The sequence below is a fragment of the Rhincodon typus genome, chromosome 27 (assembly GCF_021869965.1).
Source record: "Rhincodon typus isolate 14 chromosome 27, sRhiTyp1.1, whole genome shotgun sequence".
Taxonomy (NCBI): domain Eukaryota; kingdom Metazoa; phylum Chordata; class Chondrichthyes; order Orectolobiformes; family Rhincodontidae; genus Rhincodon; species Rhincodon typus.
Window position 1 is genome coordinate 13,929,973 of NC_063358.1, and position 13,311 is coordinate 13,943,283.

Sequence of the window (13,311 nt, forward strand, 5' to 3'; positions counted from 1 at the left end):
ATGGACCAGCATAGATCGTTGGTGATATTTAGTCCTAGGAACTTTGAAGCTCGACTACCTCCACAGCACCATTGACAGTGACAGGGGCATGCCCTCCACTCTGTTCCCTGAAGTCGATGACCAGCTCCTTCATTTTGCTGACATTGAGGGAGAGATTTGTTGTCTTTACACCATGCCACTAACCTGTCTCTCTCTCCTGTACTTTTCAGGGTTGGTGTTTTTTTTATTTATCTCACAGAACAGAACAGCTCCCTTCTTTCCAAAGGCCCAATAACGTCTGAACAAACATTCAGCTCCACAAGCTGTTCAGCCATTTGGAAGCCAATCATGTTGGTTCGTAGGAGGAAATTACTGCAGATTCTGGAATCTGTTCTGAAAAATTACTGAAAATCACAGCAGGTCAGGTAGCATCCATGCTGTCTGTCTATGGATGCTGCCTGACCCACTGTGATCTCCAGCATTTTATTGTTTCCACATTGATTTGTAGGTTTGCCTTTGACCAGTTATCGATGACAAATCACAGACCAATCAGCTACTTGTTGCCAGCTGAATTTCTCTTTGTACACTGCCCATGGTTGCAGCTTGTCTGTAGTAACCTCCACCTACTGTTTAAACAGCCATGTAAACAATAATTTAAAATGAGTGGTGGGTAACTCGTTTTTAAAAAGCGGAGTAATCCTTCCCACAATCATTGGTTTTAAACAGGCTTTTTCCTCTTCAGGCCATAATGAAAAAGATGGAAACTTTTTTCTTTAAAAAGAAAGGTGTTTAATAAACAGTTAATGTTTCGTGTCACCAACCTTCAAAACTGGAAATAGTTTGAAATGTAGGTTTTCAGGGAGGAAAAGCAGGAAGGATGTAGGGAAGGGCAGGAAAGATCAAACTAAAAGAGTGATGATTTAGGGCCAAAAGGATATGTAAACAAAAAAAAAAAGTCTTGTGGAAATGAAATGGCAGAACCAATAGTTATTGTCTGAAAGCAAAAACAAGAAAAACAAGTTTAAAAGCCCTGCAGAGGTAAGGAAACAAAATGGAAGTCAGAGGTTGTGTCTGGAAAGCTGTAAAAGTACTTATTCAAAAGGCCAGGTACTACTACTCAAGCCTGAATGAGCTTTATCGGAACTATGCAGGAGCATGGATAAAACAGTTGGTTCGATTGCAAAATGTAGAATTAAAGCTAAGGGAATTTTTTTTCCTAACTTCATCTGAATTTTGTTTCTTTTTTTTTTTTTTTTGAAGAATTAACAAGGAGGATTGATGAGGGTGGTGCAGTTCATATGATGTACATGGTTTTAGCAAGGTGTTGACAAGGTCCACATGGCAAACTGGTTTAAAAGAAATAAAAGCCCATTGGATCTGGGGGAATGTAGTAAGCTGTATATAAAATTTACCCAGCCCCTGGACTCAATTTTAACTCTGCTTTCTTCCCATAGATGCTGCCAAATCTGAGTTTTGCCATCAGTTTCTGTTCTTTGTTTCAGATCTCCAGCATCTTTGTTTTATTTGTGTTGATGTCTGTGTGTCAGATGCTTTATTCGGAGATTAATGTCCTAACCTGTGACTCATCCTGAGGAAGTCTCCATAGTTTTGGAAATAGCTGCATGTGATTTACTGGAATACTATCAATAATTGCATTCGGAGATGCGTGACTTTATGAGAATTGCTTCTCTGAGCTGAAATGCTGTACATCTTTTTATCATGTGATTTGCCGTTCACCAGCACAAGATGATGATTGAATCAAGTGACGTAAAGGCAGAATTGGTACCCATCAGGCAGTTATATTAAATCTGTTGTTGCTTTGAGTCATTTTTGTTCAGCAGCTCACTGAGGAATTGCAAAATGTTTGAATTAGGAATTCCTTGAAATATTAGTTGATGAGCTCTGCAAATGCAATACACAGGCAACAGCAAGATTCTGCCCTGCTCGGCCCTTGTGTTGAAATTTGTTTGTGCCCCGTGTAACTCCATCTTATTGCTGATTGTACCCATGGTATGTTAGAGAAACAGTAACCAAATTTGGATGCCTGCTGTCATAGAACATTTTAGAGCATGCTGGAGGGTGGGAGAACTCAGCAAAATTAGGATCTTGTTGATGTTTGATGTCCTTAAGCTGCCTGTGCCGAGTGTGTGTGTGAGTGAGAGACAGAGAGACGGATAGACAGACAGACACCACACAGGAGTGTACAAGAGTGAACAACCTCTTTCAATATCATCTCTAGGAGCAGGATAGTAGACCGTGTTACCACCCATGAGGGGAAGTGCACTGATTCCCAAGTAGCATTACTCTGAGTTGCCACAGAAGTTAATCATTTAATCAAATCTCACAAACTCCCTGATTTATCTGTTTGTTGGAATTGGCTTAACGGAAAGCATTAACCAAGTTCCTGTAGCTGACAAAATCTATTGTTTACTACAGATAAAATTCTAACCACAGGTAAACAGCTATGGACTATCAACATATGGTTGTACGAATTGAAACTCTCTCCAACTTTTAAAACCTCCTGCACGCACGGACATAGACAAACCAAAAGCATTGGTTTTTGAAGGTGGAGGAAGAAACTGGGGAACACAGTCCATTAGTACCAGTCCATAGAATTCATTTGAAACTGGCCTTTTGCTTGCTTGGACTTTCTGTTCTTCAGTTTCCTTTTACAGGTTCTTTCAATTCTTTCAGGAGGCAGAGGGCAATTAGTATACTAAGTGCAAATTCTCTTAGTTACTAATTAGAGGTGGCAGCTTACAGCAGCTGGTGAAACAAAATAACCAGCTATCTTCAGGTATTTTTACTGCACGGAGAGAAAGACAGACACACAGACAAACACACAACTGCCCTTCCAGCAAACTCAATGGCTTCTCCTACAAGCTGTTTAGATACCCAGGAACTAGAGAGTTGTTGTCAGGCTGATGAGTTTTGATATTCGTGACTGGTCATAATTGCACAAACCGGCTATTTGTCAGCCAGATCTCACTGTGGACACACCCTCTGGTGCTGTGCCATCTACAAATATCTTCCACTACTTGAACAAAGCAGCAGTGTAAACACTACACACAATGAGTTTCAGTAACTTGTAACTTGTTTTTAAAAATTCAGTAATTCCTTCTGCAGTCCTTAGGTTTAAACAGTCTCTTTTTTTCCATTTTAGTCAACAATCAAAAATACAGAAAATAAAATTAGTCTTTAGAGTTTATTCATTCCTGTTTTATTCTTAGATGAAATCAGACTATCTTATGAACTCCAATTCCATTCTTCCTATTCCTCCTTTGATCTTGTGCCACTCAGAGTGACACTTGAGACTGGCCATTTTAGCTGCATCTTCCAAGCAATGCTTAATGATCTGGGCTGAAAGCAATGAATGCTCAGTGGTTAATGATTGAAAAAGAGGCCATGTCAAAATGATTATGGAGGTGATAAAGGGGTCTTGACTGATTTGATATGATGCTGCTTGTGTGGAGGGTTAATGATTGCTGTTCCAAACTATCAGTAAGGATGTTCAACAACACCTCCTCCACAATAATCCTCAACACCAGTGCCCCGCAAGGCTGCATACTCAGCCCCTGACTATACTCCTTGTACACTCATGACTGTGTGGCCAAATTCAGCTTTAACTCTATTTACAAATTTGCTGATGCCGCCACTGTAGTGGTTCTGATCTCAAACAATGACGAGACAGAGTATGGGAAAGAGATAGATTGGGTTAACAGCATGGTGTAAAGAAAGCAATCTCCCTCAATGTCAGCAAAAGGAATGAGCTGGTCATCAAATTCAAGAAGCAGAGTAGAGGACACACCGCTGTCTCTATCAGTGGTGCTGAGGTCGAAGTGGTTGAGAGCTTTACCAGGAGTAAATATCATCAATGATCTATCCTGGTCCATCCACGTCAATGCTACAGTCAAGCAAGCACAGCTATGTCTCTATTTCCTCAGAAGGCTAAGGAAATTCGGCATTACCAATTCTTGTAGATGCGCCATAGAAAGCATTGTCTTTAGATGCATCGCAGTTTGGTATGGCAACTGCTCTGCACAAGACCGCAAAAAATTAGAGAGTTGTGAATGCAGCCCACTTCATCACAAAAAAAACCAGCCTTCCTTCTATTGACTCCGTCCAAACTTCCCTCTGCCTTGGGAAAGCAACCAACGTAATCAAAGATCCCTCTCACCCTGCTTATAGTCTCTTCCAGTCTCCTCCACCCTCTTGCATCGGCAGAAGATAGTTTGAAAACAGATACCAACAGATTTAAGAACAGTTTCTTCCCCGCTGTCATCAGACTTGTGAACTGACTCATATATTAGAGTTGATCTTTCTCTGCATCTTCTCTGTAGCTGTAGCACCGTATTCTGCATTTTGTTGTGATGTACTTATGTCAGGTATCGTTTGTCTGGTTAGCGCACAAAACAATATTTTTCACTGTATCTTGGTACATGTGACAATAATAAACAAATGTGGACTGAACAGCCTATACCAATGTTGTAATCTCTTGGTAGTGCCTCCGTACATGCTGGCTAATACATACTTCCCAGAATCTGAGCTGAATTCCCATTTTGCTTCTCCATTAATGATCAGCTAACAGAACGCAACAGGCTAGGCCATGGATCCAGTGGTCACTAATACAGACTGACAGGAATCCAGAATTGGTGATCTATCCCTTCCTGCTCTCAGCAAATCAAGTACCATTTCACGTGATCATGGGCGCCCCATGGAACAGTGATGAAATAATTGAAACATTTTGTTAATGAAATGTAGCAGGTTGCTGTAGTGAATTTTCTCAGGCAGGACTGGAAGCTGTGGTCCTTGCTGTGGACTGAGAGAAGGCTCTGTATACAATGGTCTAACTTTCTAGTCTCCCCTTCAAAGTCTAATATTGATCAATTCTGCTGTTTCGTCATTGTGATAGTGAGTGAAATTCTTCTCTCCCCTTGCAGAATTCTAAGCGTCAGAAGGACAGTGCCTGGGGCTGAGGGGCTGCACTGCTGGATCAACTGTTGTCTGTAGTAGCACAATTTCCTGATTCTGTGAACTGCAATTTCGCCCCCCTCCCTGATATTTCCTAAAGCATATATAGTGAATAAAATACAGACTGAAGCCAGACAGGAACAATGGATTAATAAGCTCCTTTCCTACTTTGCTTGCGTGACTTTGTCAAACATCTTCCCCAATATTCAAGTTGATGGAAACTGTCTGCATTTTGTTTTGACAGCTGTCCTTACCTGACGGAGAACCTGACTTTGGCCATTCCGATTATTGCAGGGCTGCTCTTTCTGTTTGTGGTGAGCACCTTGCTACACACAAGTTTCACGGACCCTGGGATTCTTCCACGAGCCACTCCGGATGAAGCAGCCGATCTGGAGAGGCAGATAGGTAGCTTTACTGCTATATAACAATGTAACTGAGTGCCTCCTGCATGATGGGAGTGGCAGGGCTGTCAAGTTAACAGACTGTGTAAACTGTACTCTGGCAGGGCACTGGAGGATATGTTCACCTTGGAGTTGGGAGCAGGACTAAAATCAATAACATGAGGGCTAAAGTGGTTAAATTGTGTACGCAGGTTGCATCGACAAGATTGGTATTCCCTGAGTAGCAAAGACATAGGGGAAATGTGATTAAAGAAGTTGATGGTTTCTGTCTAACCAACCTATTTCTTCTGACTTTTGGCAGCTGTGCATTCCGTTGCCAGGGCCTTAAACTCCAGAATTTCCTCCCTAAACATATCTGCCTCTCAGTCATTTTAAAACCCACTCTTCTTCTCTGCCTCCTATGGTGGCTTGGTTTCAAGTTATGTTTAATAATGGTCCTGTGACTTTCCCTAAATTAAAGGTACTATGTCAATTCAATACTTGTTGATGAAGGAATCCTGAACAATGGAATGTAACTGTAAAGTTGGATTCAGGCTGCTTGGAGTGATGGTCGGGAAATGCTGCTTTATACAAAAGGCAGTGTAAATCTCGAACTCTGTCTTTACTCCAAAGCGGAACCTATGAACTGGGATGAATTGAACATTTTCAAAACTGAGACCAATAAATTGGTATTAGACAAGGATATTAGAAGTTATGGAACTAAAGGATACACACATTAATGCCAGAACTGGAGATTGGGTTGAATGGCCTCTGTTCTTATCATGTTTGTGCAACCTGTACCCCAGCAAGAGACATGAATGCAGCTTGGGAGGGGACAATTGGGAGACAATTACTTCTAAGCCCCAGACTAATGGGGCTTCTGCGGTTCAGACTGTTGTAATGTTTTAGTTGGGTGAAGCCCCTGATTCCCTGTACACTACAACAAATCTTCCTTTGTTTTCCAGATAACCCTGGGGGATCAGGTTACCGGCCCCCACCTCGTACAAAGGAAGTGGTGATAAATGGACAGACAGTGAAACTCAAGTACTGCTTCAGCTGCAAAATGTTCCGGCCTCCACGGACATCACACTGTAGTCTGTGTGACAACTGTGTTGGTGAGTGTAGGGTGAGGCTAAGTGTTGGAACATCAGTAAGAGTCCAAGAAACTGAATGAGGGCAGCCAGAGCGCAGGGAGCTGGTTGATGGAAGCCTTTTTCCCTGTGGGCATTGCTTCATTGCTGGAGTCCAGTGCCGTGGATGCCAATGGCCTACCTGGTACTTTGCCTCAAATCTTGAGTGTTAACTGACCATTCAATCAAAGCCTGTCCTGATACTGTCCTTATTAATGTCCCCCATTTACTTTCCAACAATAAATGATTTTGATCAAGAACTTATTTGCCCTCACTGAATCCCAACAATGTAGTTCTGGGCATTAAACCTTATCCTTGTGTTCTTTCATCATCTACCTGTTGGACTATGGGTGGGAATTGAGCTAAAACTCTCAATTTGACAGCATCTTATCTTTAAACCCTTATACAAAATCAAATTAATGGGGATGCTGGAATCTGACAAAAACAGAAAATGCTGGAAATATTCAGGAGAAAAACGCTTAATTTTTTAGTGATGACTTTTCATTGGAATTGGAAAACTAGAGATAAAGCAGATTTTAAACAATCTGAGAAAGGGAAAGTGGAGCAAAGTCAAAGGGAAAGGAGGAAAATGTAAAAAGGAAGGTGGAAAGCAGGGGAGATTAAAGGAGAAAAGGGATTGCGGTGTTAGACCATAGGGATTTTAAGGGGACAGGTGAAATAATCAAAAAAATGTTTTTGAGGAGATAAAATGAGAAAAGCATTTACTTGTGTTCAGCGGGGGAGAAATGAGGCAGAGGTTATGATTAAAGTTACCTAAGGTTTTTTAACCTCTGCATGCACCTTCGAAGTCCATGCATGGCATCAACTTCCAAAGTCAGAAGCCATGCCGGTCATGATTTGACATTGTGGAATTCAATGCTGTTCTGTAAAGTTGAAAAATTGAAATTTTTTTATTCATTAACGAGATAAGGACATCGCTGGCTAGGTAGCATTTATTGTCCATTCCTAATTGCCCAGGGGACAGTTCAGAATCAACCACATTGCTTTGGGTCTGGAGTCACACGTAGGCCAGACCAGGTAAAGATGGCAGTTTCCTTCCATAAAGGGCATTCGTGAACCAGGTGGGTTTTTGCAACAGTCGGTAATGGAATCATGGTCATCATTAGATTCTTAATTCCATACATGTTGATTTGCCGTGCCGGGATTTGAACCCGGGTCCCCAGAATGTTATCCGGGACTCTGGATTAACAGTCTAGCAATAATACCACTAGGCCATTGCCTCCCCTTAATGGATATTATGTTCTAAGAAACTAGTGGAAGAGTGAGATAGAGAATTAAAATGACAGGTGATGGAAAGCTCAAAGTCACGTTTGTGGACTGAACATAAGTGTTAAGCAAAGTGATCTCACAATCTGTATTTGTTCACCCCAGTGGCAAGACAGCATCATGAGCTTTAAATATGGTATATTAAATTTCTTTCCTCGTGGAAGGAGCGTTTGGGGCCCTAGCTAATGAGATGGGAGGGGTTAGAAATGTGAGAAAGACTGGAGTGTTTAGTTGCATGATTAATATACCAGGATGTCATGTTTTTAAAAAAAAAACCCTTTGGATTGCCGTTATTTTATTAAATGGTGGGGCAAGCTCAGACGCTGTATTGCCTTTTCAGCAGCATGCTAGAGGCAACAGAAATAGTAGGGGATGGCAATGCAGACAAGGGAATCCCACTCAAAATTGTGGAAAAGGAAGGGAAGGTGAGAGTGTAGGAGATGAGCCATGATCAAGCTTTTTTGGAGAGGAAAGCCCAGTTGAGCAAAAGAAAGATGTATTGGCAATTCTGCAAGGAAAATTGGTGCCCTTGAAGTGGATACTGGATAGAAGCAGATGAAAACCTGAAAAGGGGCAACAAAAGTCAAAGGATGGATTCAAAGATGAACCAAGCAAAGAAGAGAAACTGGTTACAAAGTTGATTACATTTTCTAGTTTGAGATGACAGCAGGAATTAATTAGTAATGCACTGAAAAACGTGATGAAGGAGGAAACTTTAGGACTGGAATGTAGAATCTTCCACACAGTCTGCAAAAATTCAGGCATATGGTTCCTGTGGAAATACCTTTGACTTATAAGAAATCTTAAAGTCTAAGACAAGGATTTTCAATGTAAGAACAGATTCAACTAAGTAGAGGTTGATAGTGGGTGGATGGATGTTAGTTGAGTCTGCGTTCAGGGAAGAAATGTGGAGAGTACTCTGGCAATACTAATGGGAAGGCAGGGGTAGAGAGGAGTTGGACATCCATGGTGAAAAAGGGAGGTGAGAATCTGGTATCTTAAAATTGGTCAATGATGTTGGAAATATCACAGACGCAGATGGGATCTTTCTCCACCTTGCTCCTCTCTGGGTTTTGAGAGCTGAAATTGGAACGCATGGTTCATGTGCGGACAGACGAAACGATGTGGATTGGAAGGTTGCTGAAGGCTGAAGTGTGAAGACTGGGAGACTGATTATTGCTTAGAGTCTTAAGTATTGAGCTGTTGTGTTTGGAGAAGAGATAGTGACACTGTATGCTGTACTACTGTGAATCTTTGTCCCTTTTCTTACAGAACGATTTGACCATCACTGTCCTTGGGTCGGAAACTGCGTCGGAAAAAGGAATTACAGATTTTTCTACATGTTTCTGCTCTCACTTTCCTTTCTAACTGCTTTCATATTTGCCTGTGTAATAACTCACCTTACACTCCGTAAGTCCCCGAAAGTTTCCCTTGGAACTTCTTTTGTTATTTTAAAACAGGTATATAAATCCAGGATGTTGATATGGTGACAATGCAAATCAAAGCAGGAGCCAATCCAGGAGTAAAGACTTTCCCAGAAATAGGGTAGAGTGGGAGCTGGTATGTGAATAAACATTCGAAGAAACCAGGAGGGAAGGCCAGTGTGGGATCAGATTGCTGTCTGAAATGATGTAGAGGGGCCATGCTGAGAATAGGAACGAAAACGGAAACATATTAATGAGTTCTTTGAAACGATGAGGGATACTATTTGCACAACGTGGAAAACGTCCAGTGCCTATGCTGAGTTTCACCGTGGTGTGACACAGGAATAACATTGGATCAGGGCCTAAGATTCAGATCAGTGGACCAAGGAATCGTGAACCAGGTAAATTTTCATACTTAATGGTTTCCCTAGGGAGAACTTGAATATCACCTGGCTTGAAGTTTACAAAATTGAAAAATAGGCATAAGGAGGTTGCTATTTGAATGGAGTTAAATGCAGTTTGTACCTACCAATTTGCCCAATACTGCACAATAGTCTCATTTTCTCAGCATGGGGAGTCCACACTGCACTGACCATTTTTTCTTCTTTCACCCTCCCAGGATCTCAGAACACTGGATTGTTAAATGCACTCCAGGAAACTCCAGCAAGATATCCTTTTCTTGCTCTGACATGGTACCACCAACGCAGTTGTCTGATTTGGAGGGACTCATATGATCAAGGAAGGGGAGGCTGCCAACTTTATAAAAATTCTGATTTATAATTTTTACTTTCGCCTTTCTAAAGGCACTGACTTCCATTGGGGAACAGTTCCATGGAGACTGACTCTTATTCCCATTGGTTTTATCCTTCCTGAAATACCATGGATGCCAGTTTTAAGTGCAAGTCTGGATAGTTGGGGGGGAGAAAATGCTTGAGGGTGAAGGTTGTCTATGCTGGAATGAATGGAAACAGGGATACTGTGAGATTTTTTTTTCTTCTGTCTCCTCCCTTGTGTATCCCAGGGCATTCAGACTAGTTTCTAGTGCCTCAAATGACTCACCAGCTGAATCTGTAATAGAGCTGTGATGGAACCTGGCGTTGTGTGTCCTGTATGTTTAGTATTAAACTGAGTGGTACTTTTGCCTACTGGACTGGAGACAGTAGGTGTTTTAATTTTCTTCACAGTGAGAGAAATATTATCTTTGGTCTCAACTCGCAGGTATTAGCAAGCTGTGGCCCTTAGTGCAGTACTTTGCAAAGTACTTTACTGAACTGGTGACAGCAGACTCATTATAAATCTCTGAGCCACCCCCGTGTCAAAATCAAGGATTTGTTAAAATAATAAAACTGTGATGACAGTAAGACTGCGGTAGACAGAAACCACTTCTGAAGGAGGCTGAATGAATCACCTGTGTACAGGTCAGGAGTCGTTAACAATCTGCATTGTGAGGGGGGGCAAGGAAGATGGGTATTAAGAGAATTTGTGTTGGGTTTGAACTCTGATTTTATTTTCCTTGACTCCACTTACCGCACTTGAGCTGGTGGTCTGTTTTTTCTCAGTCTGGTCCATTCTGGGCCTCTCGGGGTTCCACACATACCTGGTGGCTTCCAACCTGACAACAAACGAAGATGTGAGTAGACAGACTCTTTTGTGTGTTTGAATCAGAGTAAAAACAAAACACTGTGATATCTAACCTTCGTAAATGGGGTTTTGCTTATTATTCTTCCATTAAGCCTATTTTATGACACACAATTAAATGAGTCAGAAAAAAAGCATCCAACCACCTTTGTCTTCAGTGTTTTTATGAAGGTGAATAGGAGCACCTATACACTTTCTAAATAGTTCCATTCAGTGTTCAGGGGTACTCTGATATCCAGCTCCATTCAGTGCACAAGATCACCCTGATATCCAGGTCCATTCCATGCACAGCAACACCCTGCTGTTCAGCTCCATCCAGTGCCCAATGACACCATGATACCCAGCTCTATTCAATGCATATGGATACCCCAGTACCTATTCCATTCAGTTCACAGGGACACCCCAGTATCCACTCCATTCAGTGCATAATGACATCCTGATATCCAGCTCCATTCAATGCAGTTGGATGCCCCGATAGCCAGTTCAAAATCTAGAAAATTGTTTTAAGTCTAACTTGTCTGGTGAAATTGTTCTCTGTATAATTGTGTTTTTACTATTATTGCCTGTTGTCGAAAAAAGTCTAATCATTCTATCTGTATAAGTGCAGAAATGATATGGATCAGCTTCATAGCTCCCATTGTTGAAGTGGTACCTGTTTTGTAAAATTATTCTAACATTATTAAACAATTCATAATATTGGAACAAATAAAACAGTTTATTAATGTGCAGAGCCAGCCAGTGTTCAATCAGTAATGTTTCAGCCAGCTCACCAACCGCTAAAAGCCTGCAAACGACTTTTGACTGGTTTCTCCGCGAGCATGTGGCATAATTACAACTAATTGTGGGGAGATGAAGCTGTACTAATTATAATGTCATTGTGTGAACATGCTTCACCTTTCAGAATTCTCTTGAATTTTCCAGTTTACTGGATTTAATAAGAATATGGATTGAACGTCAGCTTGTTCCTAATATTACTGAGTGGTGCAGTTAGTGAGCACGCAGCTAGAATTTATGTTTGAATTGCATGTTTGTGGGATGAAAAAATCTGTCTCCCTCGCTGTTCTCTTGTCAGTCGATCAGACTCTATTACTTGGTTTTGCTCCCTCGCAGTTGGTCTCTTGTTGTCTGGTCAGGCTCATTATCTCAGCTGCTTTCTCTCACTATCAAGCAATGACTCATGGTCTGTCTGTTATAAATTTCAGTAAAATATACTTTGAATGGATTAAAAATAGATGGACAGTAACAGAGTAGCCCAGTTTGCCAATGAGCAAACATGTAGACCAGCAGTGATAAACACCTTTTTAGGGTTAGTGACTTGTATGAAACAACCAGCACACAATTCTAAAGGGCAATAGCTGAAGTTGTGTACATACGTAATGACGGCCAACAAATGAGTTAGCGGACATCATAAATTTACATATTCAGTAATGGCTGCAGACTTGGAGAAACGCATTTGGGAACTGATGTGCATGATCTGTTTTCTAAACTAACTCAATATTTCTTCTGAGATAGTAGGAACTGCAGATGCTGGAGAATCTGAAATAACAAGGTGTAGAGCTGGATGAACACAGGCCAAGCAGCATCAGAGGAACAGGAAAGCTGACGTTTCGGGCCGAGACCCTTCATCAGAAATGGGGGAGGGGAAGGGGAAGTGGGTTTTGAAATAAATAGGGAAAGAGGGGGAGGCGGATAGAAGATGGATAGAGGAGACAGACAGGTCAAAGAGGCGGGGATGGAGCCAGTAAAGGTGAGTGTAGGTGGGGAGTTAGGGAGGGGATAGGTCAGTCCAGGGAGGATGGACAGGTCAAGGGGGCGGGATGAGGCTAGTAGGTAGGAGATGGAGGTGGGGCTTGAGGTGGGAGGAGGGGATAGGTGGGAGGAAGGACATGTTAGGGAGGCAGGGACAAGCTGGGCTGGTTTTGGGATGTGGTAGGGGGAGGGGAGATTTTGAAGCTTGTGAAGTCCACATTAATACCTTTGGGCTGCAGGGTTCCCAAGCGGAATATGAGGTGCTGTTCCTGCAACCTTCGGGTAGCATCGCTGTGGCACTGCAGGAGGCCCAGGATGGACATGTCTGAGGAATGGGAGGGGGAGTTGAAATGGTTCGCGACTGGGAGGCGCAGTTGTTTAGTGCGAACCGAGCGTAGGTGTTCCGCAAAGCGGTCCCCAAGCCTCTGCTTGGTTTCCTCGATGTAGAGGAACCCACAACGGATACAGTATCCCACATTAGCAGAAGTGCACGTGGAGCAGACAAGGGAGTCCCGGAGAGAGTGGTTCCTCCGGAAAGCAGATAAGGGTGGGGAGGGAAAAATGTCTTTGGTGGGGTCAGATTGCAGATGGCGGAAGTGTCGGAGGATGATGCATTGGATCCGGAGGTTGGTGGGGTGGAACGTGAGGACGAGGGGGATTCTGTTTTGGTTGTTATTGCGGGGAGGGGGTGTGAGGGATGAGTTGCGGGAAATGCAGGAGACACGGTCGGGGGTCGGGGGTGGGGGGGGGGGG

The 13,311-nt window shown here is 42.4% G+C and overlaps 1 protein-coding gene across 5 annotated transcripts in view; it reads left to right on the forward strand.

The window, feature by feature from the left end:
- Positions 1-13,311, forward strand: part of zdhhc18a (zinc finger DHHC-type palmitoyltransferase 18a) — a 101,992-nt gene that overhangs the window by 2,381 nt on the left and 86,300 nt on the right. For 4 of the 5 annotated variants that reach the window (XR_007264935.1, XM_020536338.2, XM_020536343.2 and 1 more), the window contains exons 2-6: positions 5,195-5,355; positions 6,296-6,445; positions 9,020-9,157; positions 9,791-9,839; positions 10,699-10,801. Coding sequence is in view for 4 of the 5 variants with exons in the window: in XM_020536338.2 (XP_020391927.1) it covers positions 5,195-5,355; positions 6,296-6,445; positions 9,020-9,157; positions 9,791-9,839; positions 10,699-10,801 (601 nt within the window). In the remaining variant the exon portion in view is untranslated. The remainder of the gene's footprint in view (positions 1-5,194; positions 5,356-6,295; positions 6,446-9,019; positions 9,158-9,790; positions 9,840-10,698; positions 10,802-13,311) is intronic. The other variant, XM_048613005.1, reaches the window with a different exon arrangement.